At 37.3% G+C, this 14,565-nt stretch overlaps 1 protein-coding gene across 3 annotated transcripts; it reads left to right on the forward strand.

Annotated features, from left to right (window-relative positions):
• The first annotated feature begins 1,767 nt into the window (after nucleotides 1-1,767).
• LOC117620119 (cyclic nucleotide-gated ion channel 1-like) lies at nucleotides 1,768-13,763 on the forward strand. 3 transcript variants are annotated; one of them, XM_034350236.1, is made up of 11 exons: nucleotides 1,768-2,047; nucleotides 2,257-2,740; nucleotides 9,894-10,100; nucleotides 10,213-10,502; nucleotides 10,629-10,740; nucleotides 11,019-11,279; nucleotides 11,390-11,776; nucleotides 11,931-12,314; nucleotides 12,402-12,848; nucleotides 12,964-13,335; nucleotides 13,493-13,763. In XM_034350236.1, the coding sequence occupies exons 1-10, from the start codon at nucleotides 2,007-2,009 to the stop codon at nucleotides 13,324-13,326; spliced, it is 2,976 nt and encodes a 991-aa protein (XP_034206127.1). In that variant the 5' UTR covers nucleotides 1,768-2,006; the 3' UTR covers nucleotides 13,327-13,335; nucleotides 13,493-13,763. The 3 variants fall into 3 exon arrangements, with proteins under 3 accessions (XP_034206127.1, XP_034206125.1, XP_034206126.1); XM_034350234.1 differs by having other exon boundaries at nucleotides 12,964-13,321; XM_034350235.1 differs by having other exon boundaries at nucleotides 2,260-2,740; nucleotides 12,964-13,321.
• The last annotated feature ends 802 nt before the right edge of the window (nucleotides 13,764-14,565 follow it).

The raw sequence follows: 14,565 nt of genomic DNA on the forward strand, positions 1-14,565 counted from the left end.
TTTAACGGTAAAAAGAATATCCAAGGCCAAAAGGTTGATATTAGGTAATGATTTTTTATCACAAAACGTTCATGACGTTTATGAAACTAGCAGATTGTATCTTTAAAGTTTTTTTTTAATCACTTATAGTCAGTCTTTTATTTGATAATAAGTTGAGAATGAGGGACTATTTAAGAGCACTTATATTAACGTTAGGAACCATGAGTGATACAAAAAAACTTTAAGGATGTAATTTAATAGTTTCACAAACGTCATGGATGTTTTGTGATAAAAAGCCTTAGTTAATTTATATCATATTCAACCACGAAAATCATTCCTAGGTCTATATACCCACCCATTTGTTCATAATTCGTGCCTCTATATGTTTAATCAAATTCAATTATATTTTTATAATTGATAACTTTTTAAGTGAAAATGTTCATAAAACTAAATTTTAAAAAATGTAAACAAAGATTAATTCCATAAAAGTTCATAAAAAAAAAAATTTGAGATTAAGACACAATACGAGTTTATCAGAGTTGAGTACAAGTCAATTTTACGAGACTCGCCCCCTTTAAAAGTAATATTTGAAAAATAAGTTACTAAAAAAAATAAATTATTAAGACACAATAGGAATGTACGTGATATTGATGCAAATTTACCCTTCTAAATCAATAGTTATGGGCTATTTGTGCTCCAAAGTTCATACTCTGTTGAGCACTCGTCGCTTTAATTTGGATCCTAATCAGAAGGATAATTGCACAAAGCTGTGAAACTAAATTATATTGAATCTTCTGAAAGTCACGTATATAGATCCATTTATATATTGAATTATCTAATATGACTCTGTAATGATGATGATGAATTGCACCAACTTGCCAAATAATGTGGTAAAATTGTTTTTTAAAATTGCGAGTCGCCATCTTCATCTTCAACTTCATTTGTGGTGATTTTGATGTTGTCTACTGATATGATTTTAAAACGTCTATGTCTTTGTCGCTGTGTGTTTCCTTCCTCCTCAGTTAGGTTGGTGGGCTCAATGGTTAAATAATATAGTGAAGAGATCAGGTGCACTGCACTTTGTAGGAAAGTTTGGTCGAGCAGAAAAACATACATGTTTTCTGAATGAGGTTAATTATTATTATTATTTTCAGAAGATGTTCGGAATCTTTGATTTTTCGTTCACTTTAGCCACAATTATTAGCCACAATTATTGTTCACAGTCAGCCGCCTCTGATTCATTGCACTTGGAGGAAGAGTAGTAGGTGACAAGGTTTATCAAATGTCTGCTACACTGAGTCTCTCACATTTCTATTTTATATAGCAATTATTGTTGATCTAAACTCCAGTGTTAATTATTTTTCCCAATCTCATTGTTTTGCGTTAGTGTATATATGTATATAATATGTTGGAGTTTCAATTGAGAGATTCTTTCAAGTATGGTTATTTGAGGGATATTCTTGTAGAATAATTCATATTATTTTTTTAAGATCAGAATTGTAAAATGTTTAGGTATTCATTCAAACTTAATCCTAGGAAAAAATCACTTGAATTCAAAAATCAATTAAACACTCAATCAAATAATTGTCATTTTAGTATTTTCTTCAAGTACCACATTTATCTAATTAAACACTCAATCAAATATTTGTCGTTCACAGAAATAATCTATAATTAGATACTTAAAAAATAAACGATTCATAAATAAAATTTGTAGTCGACCCCACAATGTGTCGTTAGGAAGGACATATCCTTACTTGCTCCCCCAACCATGAAAACTTTATCGAAATTCATTTTTCCTTATTTCTGTTCTGCTAGCTCACTCACTTTCTGCCATAAAAACAAAGGCTCTCCTTTTCATGCCCATGGACCCAGGTGCTTTAAAGAAGATTCAAAACGAGAGCATCTACCATTCTCATAACTTGACTTCAGTTTGCTCCCATCAGTTGCAAATTCCACTAGCAAGATCAGATTCAGTTTCTGGAAAAAGAAAAAAAGACCAAAAAAAAAAAAAAAAGGTTTGAGTTTATATGGCTTCCGCTCCCGGTGATTTAGAGAAAGCTGAAGCAAGGTTAGTTTCTCTATATACTTACGAGTTTCAAATGCATGCCTCAAATTCAACTTTTTTCCTTTCTTACAAAAATAAATGTTTTTAATTATATTCTTATTGATCTAATAAAATTCTTTTGGTGTTTTGATGACATGCTAAAGTCATTGCATTGCAATAAACTTTAATTCTATCCTGTATGCGTAATTTTATGTTCTTTGTGTCTTGGCCAGCAGAACAGATTATCCAAATTCAAACCAGACAACGGAAAATTCTGACACGAGAGACGTAGATGTGAAAAATTCAAAAAATGCAGCACGGTTGACTAAAATATTTATAACATCATGTGTGCTTGGCGTTTTCCTGGATCCTTTGTTCCTCTACATTCCTCTCCTCAACCACGATTTGAAGTGTCTGAGGTTGGACAACACCATAAAGATTATCGCTCTCGTCTCGCGATTGTTCACTGATCTATTTTATGTAGGCAGAATAATTTTGCAAGTTTGTAGATTTGAAAATTGTTCGCCTTTCATGAATCGAATTCTTCCCAAAAGTTGCTCCTCCAAGTTAATAACATCATTCATCAAATGCTTTCGTGAGTTATTACCTGAAGTAACTGAAGTTCATGAGAAGGAATATCTAATACCAAGTATAACAAAGGAGATACGGGAGTCGTCCATCATAGTTGACATTTTAGCTATTCTTCCTCTTCCACAGGTACGAACAAAAGCCCTTTGATATCTCGACTCTAGATCCAGTAGTTAACTGCTTTTCCAATCTCACTGTTTTTGTTTTTGCTTTTCAAATCTCACTGTTTTTGTTTGCATGGAATGCCATATATATGTATATGAAATTCCTCAAATAAGCTTATTTAAGGACATCCTTGTATGACTCATTTTGTATTGTATTTCACTAATTCAAACATTATATTTTGTAGATATTCATTTAAAAATCATCATCTTTTCAAGAATCACTTGAATTCGATATCATTTGATCACTCAATTGAAATGTTAAAATTTTTGTACTTTTTTAAAGCACCGTATTAATTGATTTTGTAGGACACAATTGGATGTCGGAAACGGTTTCCGATTTGTCTAATTTTTTGTAAGGATAATCTATGGATGTATACTTAAAAAAATAGATAGTTTGGATCGTTGAAAAAAAATTCATATAGGACCCTAAATTGACAGGACCCGGCCCAATTTTCGCTTTGGAATTCGAGCCAAGTCCTGTGCGTGTCCGACACCTGGCGAATGTCGGGCACAAAAGACCTTTTTACCCTTCTTGTTTCAAATTCTCTTTAAAATGCCCTTAGACTTCTGCCGAAATTTCGGCAGAGTCTCCCCTGTATTTTGACCAATCCCAAAATTTTTCACCTGTTAAACAATCAGTAAAACCATCCCAACAGCCAGAACTTCTCAAGAAACAGATCTCAGCTCCATTTTTCCACTAATACTAGATATCAGAGCATACTTTAAAGTTTTCAAGGTTTCAAAGATTTTCTACCAACTCTACCTTGGTGCGGAAGCTATAGTTGGCCCGGTGGTGGATCCCGCGTACATCTACGGCCTGGGGGTGAAAAGAGTTTGAAGATGTGAGTGGACCAAACATAAGAATTTCTTGAAAACAGTTTAACAGTCATAATAATCCCCACTATAAAAATTGTTAAATAACTGAATACGTACTCTCCATTTAAAGCATACTAAACTCAAAGCATTCTATGTAAATCATATTCAAGCTCGATAAATTTTATTCAAAAGCACTGAAATCAAAGCTTGTATAAAACACTGAAATCAAACTTGTATAAAAGCACTGTACTCAAACCTTGTATAACTGAACAAAACTGTATAAATGTATCAATGCCTGAAAAATTGGAGAAGCTGATATAAAATAACGGAAAGTCATAATTAAGAGAAAACCCAAAATCCTTTGAAAATACCACCTATTTGTACCCATGTCATAACCGTCAATTCCCTGGCAGGTCTCGGGCGTCACACAGGCTACCCGAGCCGCAAACTGGCGAAATCAGGGGACTATGATCAGCCTGTCCCGCCGGCAGATTTCTCGATGACACCAAGTCAGCTCGAGTCGCTCTGGCAGGATGCAGGGGACCGTAGTCATCCTGATCCGCAATCCTGGCAGGTCTCGGGGACACAGAGTCAGCCGAGCCGCAATCCTGGCCGGTCTCGGGACACCAAGTCTGCCGAGCCGCAAATCCTGGCACTCACGGTCCGAGCGTCCCCGAAACTCGTGAGGCAAGTCAAGTGCACTGACCAACTGAAATTGGACTGGATGTCCGTAGACATCGGTTCAACTCTGGGTAATCACTAAAAATGAATGGGTATGAGGTGGTTTTAAAATAAATTCCTTTAGAAAAATCGGAATAATAAATGAAATCTCAAGTTGTGCCGCTATTTCATCTGTCATAAGCCTCAAACTCTTTTTCCTATAACTCTTTAGCATGTGTACGTAAGCAGCACAAAACTATGGAACTATTTCTGGACTAATCATGCTCGAAAATATAATAAAGTAAGAACCCAAAACAAAATATCTAAAAAGAAAGAAAATATCTAAAAAAGTAAGGAAAATATCTTTTAGCAAAAAGACAATTTTACCCTCGCATTATTTAATAAGGAAAAAATTGACTTTTTGATCGGGAAAGAATTTGGTAATTCTGATTACACCGTTGCGTAGAGCACGGCGAAATGAGTCCGTAGACACGGAGTAGACCCGAATCGGAGTTGTAACGAAGGAGTTATGGTCAAAAGAGTCTCAGTGGCAGAACCGTAAATATTTCGAAGTTCAGTTTTATAAACCCAGCTTCCTTCTCTCTCGAACCATCTCGACCAGCCAACTTCAGACAGCGATTTCTCCCAACTCAGGCCACCGTTTCAGGCAATACCGGTCCCAAACGAACCACCTCACTTCCCTCTATCAGCCCTGCCCCTCCTCAGCCTCCATCCGCTACTGTAGTAGCCGGAAACTGCCACGAAACAGGCTGGTTCCAACAGTTTTTCTGAAAATTTTTGGGAGCTCGTTCTCTCACTTCCGACCACCAAATCAATCGAGTAAGGTATGGTTTCTCAGCTATTTTTCACATTCTAGCTGATGGGTGTTTGCGTTTCGATCGATTTTAGCTCTAAGGGGTTCGATTTTCGACTTGAAATCTGGCCGGAACTTCGGCCGCTCGAAACTACTATTTCTGGTCACTTTTTGGGGGCTGTCCAAGAACAAAAGTGACTCCAAATGGGGTGTTTTACCTAGGGTAGGAGTTTGGAGTCTTGATTTCGAGATTTTTCGGCAGGACCTGGCCCAATTTCCGCTTTGGAATTCGAGCCAAGTCCTGTGCATGTCCGACACCTGGCGAATGTCGGGCACAAAAGACCTTTTTACCATTCTTGTTTCAAATTCTCTTTAAAATGCCCTTGGACTTCTGCCGAAATTTCGGCAGAGTCTCCCCTGTATTTTGACCAATCCCAAAATTTTCCACCTGCTAAACAATCAGTAAATCCATCCCAACAGCCAGAACATCTCAAGTAACAGATCTCATCTCCAGTTTTCCACTAATACTAGATATCAGAGCATACTTTAAAGTTTTCAAGTTTTCAAAGATTTTCTACAAACTCTACCTTGGTGCGGAGGCTATAATTAGCCCGGTGGTGGATCCCGCGTACTTCTACAGCCTGGGGGCGAAAACAGTTTGAAGATGTGAGTGGACCGAACATAAGAATTCTTGAAAACAGTTTAACAATCATAATAACCCCCACTATAAAAATTGTTAAATAAACTGAATACGTACATTCCATTTAAAGCCTTCTAAACTCAAAGCATTCCATGTAAATCATAATCAAGCTCGATAAATTTTATTCAAAAGCACTGAAATCAAAGCTTGTAGAAAACACTGAAATCAAACTTGTATAAAAGCACTGTACTCAAACCTTGTATAACTGAACAAAACTGTATAAATGTATCAATGCCTGAAAAATTGGAGAAGCTGATATAAAATAACTGAAAGTCATAATTAAATAAGAGAAAACCCAAAATCCTTTGAAAATACCACCTATTTGTACCCTTGTCATATCCGTCAATTCCCCTGGCAGGTCTCGGGTGCCACGCAGTCTACCCGATCCGTAAACTGGCGAAATCAGGGGACTATGATCAGCCTGTCCCGCCGGCAAATTCCTCGATGACACCAAGTCTGCTCGAGTCGCTCTGGCAGGATCCAGGGGACCGTAGTCAGCCTGATCCGCAATCCTGGCAGGTCTCGGGGACACAGAGTCAGCCGAGCCGCAATCCTGGCAGGTCTAGGGACACCAAGTCTGCCGAGCCGCAAATCCTGGCACTCACGGTCCGTGCACTGACTAACTGAAATCGGACTGGATGTCCGTAGAGATCGGTCCAACTCTGGGTAATCACCAAAAATGAATGGGTACGAGGTGGTTTTAAAATAAATTCCTTTAGAAAAATCTGAATAATAACTGAAATCTCAAGTTGTGTTGCTGTCTCATCTGAATCCAACCTCAAACTCTGTTTCTATAACTTGTAAATAAGCAGCACAGACTTATAGAACTGTTACTGTACTGATCATGTTCGGAACCGTAAATAAACTTGCTCAAGATCAAATAAAGAAATTTATTCAAATAAACTCATTTCTAAAAACTTATTTATATAAAATCAATATAAAATCATATATGAAATCTATTTATAAAAATCATCTATATAACTCATTTATATAAAATAATTCATGAAAGAAAGTCCACTCACAGATGGTCCGAGCTAATTGGACCTCGTGAAGTTCTTTTCTGCGGTCCTGTCGGGCTCCTGCTGCCTGATTATCCATAAATATTAAATTAATAAACTGCTGAATAAAGAATTAAATTAAACACCCTGCCCCCTGCTCCTAGAAATACGTGCATTCACATCCAAGTTACTCCTGAGCCCACATTAACTTTTTAGACTCATAGATCAGTCTGGAAGACCCGATGCTTAAATTAAGCGATAAATTGTTTGATCGGCCGACCCGGGACCCCTCGGGTCCACGGCCTCCGATGACAAATCTGGGCTTCTTTAAAGGTTCTTCATAGAGAAGGAACCATGTTCCGCGAATTTGGTCCGAAACGGATGGTCGGATTAGCTAAAATCGCGTTATCGCTTAAAATCCAAACCCTAGCCCCAGGGTTCGCGATTCCGGAGTATCCGGGACTTCGATTCGCAATCCGTCGAATCCTACACGATCCTATCATCATGTAGACCGACATATCCGAAATTCGGCCAGATCCGATTATTTAACGACACTGCACCCACTGATCGCGCGATATGAAAAATTCGTTCGGGGCTCAAACGGACTCCGAATCGAGATCCGTGAAATCCCACATGCTCGTGACGACACGAGGGTCACAAAACTTTACAGAATTACATCACTACCCTCGCCCACGCGCTCCAGCACGCGCGGGCAGCTTTGGGTGTCCAAAGCGATTTCGGGTGGCCGAAGAATCTCGGAACCAAGACTCCAAACTCCTACCCTAGGTAAAACACCCCATTTGGAGTCACTTTTGTTCTTGGACCACCCCCAAAAAGTGACCAGAAATAGTAGTTTCGAACGGCCGAAGTTCCGGCCAGATTTCAAGTCAAAAATCGAACCCCTTAGAGCTAAAATCGATCGAAGCCCATATACCCATCAGCTAGAACACGAAAAATAGCTGAGAAACCATACCTTACTCGATTGATTTGGTGGTCGGAAGTGAGAGAACGAGCTCCCAAAAATTTTCAGAAAAACTGTTGGAACCACCCTGTTTCGTGGCAGTTTCCGGCTACTACAGTAGCGGATGGAGGCTGAGGAGGGGCAGGGCTGATAGAGGGAAGTGAGGTGGTTCGTTTGGGACCGGTATTGCCTGAAACGGTGGTCTGAGTTGGGAGAAATCGCTGTCTGAAGTTGGCTGGTCGAGATGGTTCGAGAGAGAAGAAAGCTGGGTTTATAAAACTGAACTTCGAAATATTTACGGTTCTACCACTGAGACTCTTTTGACCATAACTCCTTCGTTACAACTCCGATTCGGGTCTACTCCATGTCTACGGACTCGTTTCGCCGTGCTCTATGCAACAGCGTAATCGGAATTACCAAATTATTTCCCGATCAAAAAGTCAACTTTTTTCCTATTAAATAATGCGAGGGTAAAATTGTCTTTTTACTAAAAGATATTTTCCTTACTTTTTTAGATATTTTCTTTCTTTGTAGATATTTTATTTTGGGTTATTACATAAATGGTGTCACCATAAAGATTGAAAGACTTTATCGATTATTATAATGATAGAAAGACCAAGTAATCAACACTTTGGTGGCTGTAAGTACCCATTTCAACCAAATTAGATGACATTCTGACCAGTGGCCAAGTTAGGATTTCACATTAGAGGGGGTCTTTTATAAAATTTGTCTCCTCTTCATAATTATTAGGAATTTCATATTTTAAATTTGGTTAAATACTAATTTTATCATCTACACTATTAAAGACTTAAAAAATTAATCATTTTATATTCCAACAGATAAAAGAAATGGAGAAAAAAAAGTTCATAAAGCGCAATATTAAGGTACCCAACTCATACATGGAAAAAAAAAAAGGGAAAAAAAAATTCACAAAACTTTAAATAAATGTTAAAACTTTAGGAGTTTTTAGTGCAAATATCATAAACTAACCTAGAAGATTTAAGAGAGATGAGTTGAAAGGAGATCAAGACATTTTTTGGTTTATATTTATACAAAAAGAACATAATATATTATTTTGTTTTAGGGTAAATATCCTAAAATTAATCTAATATATATATTATTATATTATATATCATATATAATATAAAAATAAAAGAGGTAAAAATGGAATGGGGGTCTGGGACCACACTAGTCCCATGTTGGGTCCGCCCCTAATTTTGACTATGTTTGATTGAACCGAAGAAGAAGACCTTTATCATGAAGACTGGGTGTCATCTCTGCTATTTCAATTTCAACAAAAGAAAACTAGGGTTAATTACAATTAGAATGCTAAACCTTCACCCTTAAGGCATATTTGTCTATGCACTCTCAAATTTAACAATTATGTATCCTAATCTTATTAATTTTTTGCAATCTAGTTTATGCATTAACTTCACTACAGAAATTTCCGTTAATTGCCCACGTGACAGACTTGTGACCTACTTATTCACTTCTTTCAATGCTAGTTGAAGGGTATTTCAGACAATTGATGTCAAATGGGTTTGGGTGGGATTTTTTGTGTCAAATGGGTTTGGGAGAGAAGACACCAATTGCCCGAAAATACTTTTCAAATGGCATCAAAAGAAACCAATAGGTGGGACCTACCCTTGCCACTACCCTTGCCACGTAGGCAATTAACAAAATTTTTGACAGTAAAGTTAATTTTGGAACAACATTTCAAAAAATTAATAAGATTAGGGTACATAATTGTTAAAATTGCAAGTGCAAACATGCCTTAAGGGTGAAAGTTCAAGATACTAAATTGAAATTAACCCATAAATCTGTCTATTTTTCCCATTCATATTTGAGTGATTTTGTAAAACTGAGAAAAGTATTAGAAAATAATTGATTTGGTTGACGAAAGGCAGACATCCTGGCGAAGAAAAGGGTACTGTATTGCAATAGGTTCTTGTCAGTTAGGAATTTTTTTCCTCTAAAAAATCATTTTGACTTTTGAACTAATTAATAAATCCAGATCATTAAGCGATGATATGACGTTGCCATGTCACTTGGGATCCAATTGTCAGGTCACTGGATAAACAAATTTAGTATCTCTTGCATTACTCTAATTTAATATTTTGTCTCATGATATGTTGTTAATAGTTGATATTAACATTGCAATGTGTCCAGGTGGCAATTCTCATTTTCTTTCCGAAGATGAGGGTCTCAGGATCTTTCGGGAAGCGTATTATGAACTTTCTTGTTATGGTGCAATATGTACCACGAGTTCTTCGCATCTACCTATCATGCAAGAAAGCTAGAAAACCTTTCAAAGGACAAATCCCATTATGGCTTAAAGGTTTACTCAATCTTTTCCTCTACATTCTCGCTAGTCATGTAAGTTTCACTTTTATCGTAATTTATTTAATTTTAAAAAGTTCGCTTTCTTTAAATAAAGGATCATATTTTTCTCAAAAGTTCAATCTAACAAGCTTGTTGTTTTCTTTAGGTGCTTGGAGCTTTTTGGTACTTTTTTGCTGCTCAACAAATGATAAGTTGCTGGGAACATGCATGTCTATATGGAAATGGATGTGGCGCTATTACATTTAATTGTCATGATCACCAAACATTGAAAAATATTACGGTTCTAAATGATTTCTGCCCAATAAATCCACCAGATACAACTCCACCATTTAATTTTGGCATATACCTAAATGTCCTTCAGTCAGGTGCATTGTGGTCAACAGACTATCCCCTGAAGTTTTTGAACAGTTTTTGTTGGGGCCTGCGAAATTTGAGGTTTGTACATGTCAACGTATACATTGATGCTGTTTTTTAACTAGAGATAAATGGTTTTAGATTTCCTTACATTGAGCAATTGAGATTTGTATATATTATGTATTCTGATCCATTTCATGTTTGCAGTTCTCTAGCTTCAAATCTCCAACCGAGTTTCTATACATGGGAAATCGCCTTTGTAGCTTTTATATCTATAATCGGCTTGATACTGTTTGTATATCTCATTGGAAATTTGCAGGTTCGTATGGTGTATAAAAAGTTTTCCGTAAGCTTAAAGCTCCTGATTTGATATTCTCTCTCTCTCTCTCTCTCTCTCTCTCTCTCTCTCTCTCTCGGGAGACAGCAAGCTTCAATTGAGGGAAAATCTTATGGGATCCATTCGCATATATATATATATACACTAACCCCTTATCACACACTCGTGTGTGCCCTTTGCTTTATATATATAGATATATGTAATTTTCTATAACAATTATAATTAGAACTAATGAACTGAACCTTGTTGTTGTGAAATAGACCTACGTGCTTATAGATACTGAAAGGTTAGAGTCGCACAGACGCGAGAATAAACTTAAACGGAAGCTTAAAGAAAATGACCGAAAAGTAGAATCATGGTTATCTGGCCATGGCATCCCCCTTAGTAGAAAGCAAAAGATCATGGAAGAGATAAAAAGGGAGCTTGAAGAAAACTCGGATTTTGATGTGGTTAGGGAAATCCTCTCTATTCTTCCCCTCGAAGAAATCAAAAGTTACAGCCCGTTGAGTAGGCTGAGGAAGGTAGGTTCATCCCAACGCATCATATTTAAATTTTCACCACCATTATTCGTATCCAATGATGATATATATTATATTTTTAATTGCTGATTATTTTTCTCAAATATTTCTAGGTGCCACTACTTAAAGACATGGACGAAGGAGTTCTGGTAGAAATCTCTGAGAAGCTTCATCCTGAGAAGTATACTCCTGGAAAAATCATTATAAACAAGGATGAAACACTTGAAATGATGCTTTTCATTGTGGACGGAAGTGTAATCATTGAAAAGACAGATGGTTCTCAGTTGGAACATCTAGGCCCAGGAGATTTTTATGGAGAGGAACTTCTAGTTTCCCCATTGTGGACCTCCTCTAGTGATGCAAAACCCATAAACCAGTCTGTTCAGGCCATTGATGATGTTCAAGCCCTTGTTCTCTCTGCCACAGACATGGCGACCTTGAGCTTTAGTTCCAGGCGGCATATCAACGAGTTGCGCATGGTGGTAACTATTCTTCAGAAAGTAAGCTCCTCTCTATTTAGAAGATATATAAAAGATGAATAATTGGATTCTCACCTTCCATCCTAGCTAGCTACTAATATACAATGATGTTACTTATTTGATTTATATAATGTTCTCTTTATGTTTGAGAAATTAATAATGTGTCAAATCCTAGGTGCCAAAACTTCAAACTATGGATAAACAAGTATTGAAAGCAATGTCTCATCATCTTTCTCCGGTTAGCTATAAACGCGACGACTATATTGTTCGAGAGAACCAACCAGTTAGTAGGATGTTCTTCATCACGAGAGGAGAGGTAACAAAAAATGAGAACCCTCCGGAAGCAAATTTTATTGGAGAAGAACTTCTTGAGTGGGTATTGGATAAGTCTTTTCCTACCATATTACCCTTGTCGACCTGCACTGTTAGAGTAGTCTCAAATGATGCCGAAGTCCTCATTTTGAAGGCCAGGATGTTGAAGAATGTAGTCTCTAAGTTCATGAAGCATTTCAGCAATTTCGCCTCTCTCTCAGATATCCGGTTAACTTGGCTAAAGAAAGTAAGTTGCTCCATCTGCAGTACTAACTTTTAACCAATTTGCTTTATATTTTTTTTAACTGACAATGTCACATCTATCTAATTTTAGGTGGAAATCTTTCAACAAATGGATGAACAAGTGTTGGAAGCAATATGCAAGTGCCTTAAGCACATGAACTTCAATGTTGCCAAGCGCCATATTCTTCAAGAGAAAAAACCACTTAAAATGATGTTCTTCGTCATCCGAGGAGTTGTATTAATTGAAAGCGATAGTGCTTTGGAAGAGAACGTTAAAAACACCTGTGAAATAGGAAGTTTCTATGGAGAAGAACTTGTACAATGGGTTACAACTTGGGTACACAAGTCCTTTCCTGCCAAACTACCTTTATCACCTGGTTCTGCGCTATGTAGTGTGCGTGGTGGTCCTGTTGAAATACTTGCTCTCAAAGCCGACGACTTGAAGAGTGTAGTCTCTGAATTCAGGTCGAAATTCAGCACGGAAACCACCCTGCCTACAGATTCTGATCAGCCTCGAGAACTGACCATCCTAAAGAATGTAAGTTCCTCTGGATGAAGAGAACCTGACCTATATATATATATCCTATATATTTTAATCATTATTCTAATTTCTCCTTTGCCTTAAATAAATATGGTCTCCAATAATATCCTAGGTGGAAATCCTTAAGACTATGAATGAGGAAGTGTTGAAAGAAGTATGCAAGCATCTTACTGAAAAAACGTATAAAGATGAGTACATTATTATGAAGGATAAACAAATGGAAATGATGTTCTTCATCGTCAGCGGAGTTGTGTCAGTAACAAACGAAAACTCGAAACATTACCTTAGAGAAGGAGAACGTCCAAATCACAGTGGAGATGAGCTTATACAACGTTGGGTGCGATCTAAATCTGCCAGCGTTTCTGCCGAATTGCCCACCTCTCCTTCTAGTTTTTGGGCCATCGGTGAAGTTGAAGTTCTGATTCTGAAGGCCGAAGACTTGGCAAGTGTTCAGCTTGGTGATCGAATTGGTTAGTATTATCATGTATGTGCAACTAATTAATTAATTTTGTCGTGAGCTGTGCATATAATAAAGGCATGTGTGTAGTAATAAGATGTTATCTTCCCACCGCGGCTACATGCCTGCTTATATACATACGTACTTTCGTTGTCTGATTTCTAGTATTTGATGATCTTGGCAGGCTCTTGAGGAAATGGCAAGGAAGAGTGATGGTACGATAACTTGTCCAAGGACAGGTTTGGTTTGCAATTAAACAAATCTGGTGAAGGCATGTGTGTGTATTTATGTATGCAGCCCCGCCTTAGTTGTGACCTTTGTTGGAAAAGATAAGGAGGTGGGGTAATTGGTTGTACATTATTGTGTGGAGGTGCCAAGGTAAGTACTCTTTTTTTTCAAATACCAAATTTTCCTCTTCTGGGGATTGTTTATTAGAAAAGAATTATTATTTTTTATTTTTGGTCGAAAATCATATCATTAAAAGAAGCCCTAGGAAAAGGAACAAAAGCTGGTATCAAATTACTTATTAGGGAAGAAGACCAGAAGTTTAGAAGCTAACTTCAACATTTTTTTGTTTAATTATCCAAGGCTTAGGCTTGAATTCAATATGTTTTTCATGAAACTTGCCAAAATTGAAATTCTCATTACATCACTAGCTAGCTAGCAACAAGACAATGAATTATATGTCGGCCATCATCATACGATACGAGTTCGGCGTTAATTTCGATTTGATTTTGCATCCCACTAGAACTATTCATCATGTTCACGTCTGACATGAAGAAGTTGAGCGTTTGAAGATGACCCGAGAAAGTGGTCCCCGGTCTCTTTGGGAGGTGGAGATGGAAAGAAATTCAACTTAGCCAGTCCCTTAGCAGCTGAAAAATCCCATGCCATAACCTCGAGCTTAATGGCCACTTCTCTCATGGAGGGCCTTTCATCCTGCAACCCTAGACAGCTTTTTAAGAGATCAACCACTTCTTGGCTATCTCCAAATTTTCCTCCGTGATTATTTTATCATCAAGAATTTGATCCAAGCGACCCAGCAAATATATATATATTTAGTCCATGGTAAAGCGTTTGGGAGACGAACAAATTTATGAGAAGAAGACTTGGGTAGAAGACTAGAAGTCTGGAAGCCAACAACTTTCGCATTTCTTTTATTTATAATCCAAGCCTTGAATTAAAATGAAATTTGCTTTGGTTGGGAACGAGAAGACTTAGAAGTAGATCTAGTCTCGATGCTTGCTAGCTTTAACA

Source organism: Prunus dulcis, chromosome 2, assembly GCF_902201215.1.
Source record: "Prunus dulcis chromosome 2, ALMONDv2, whole genome shotgun sequence".
NCBI classification, from domain to species: domain Eukaryota; kingdom Viridiplantae; phylum Streptophyta; class Magnoliopsida; order Rosales; family Rosaceae; genus Prunus; species Prunus dulcis.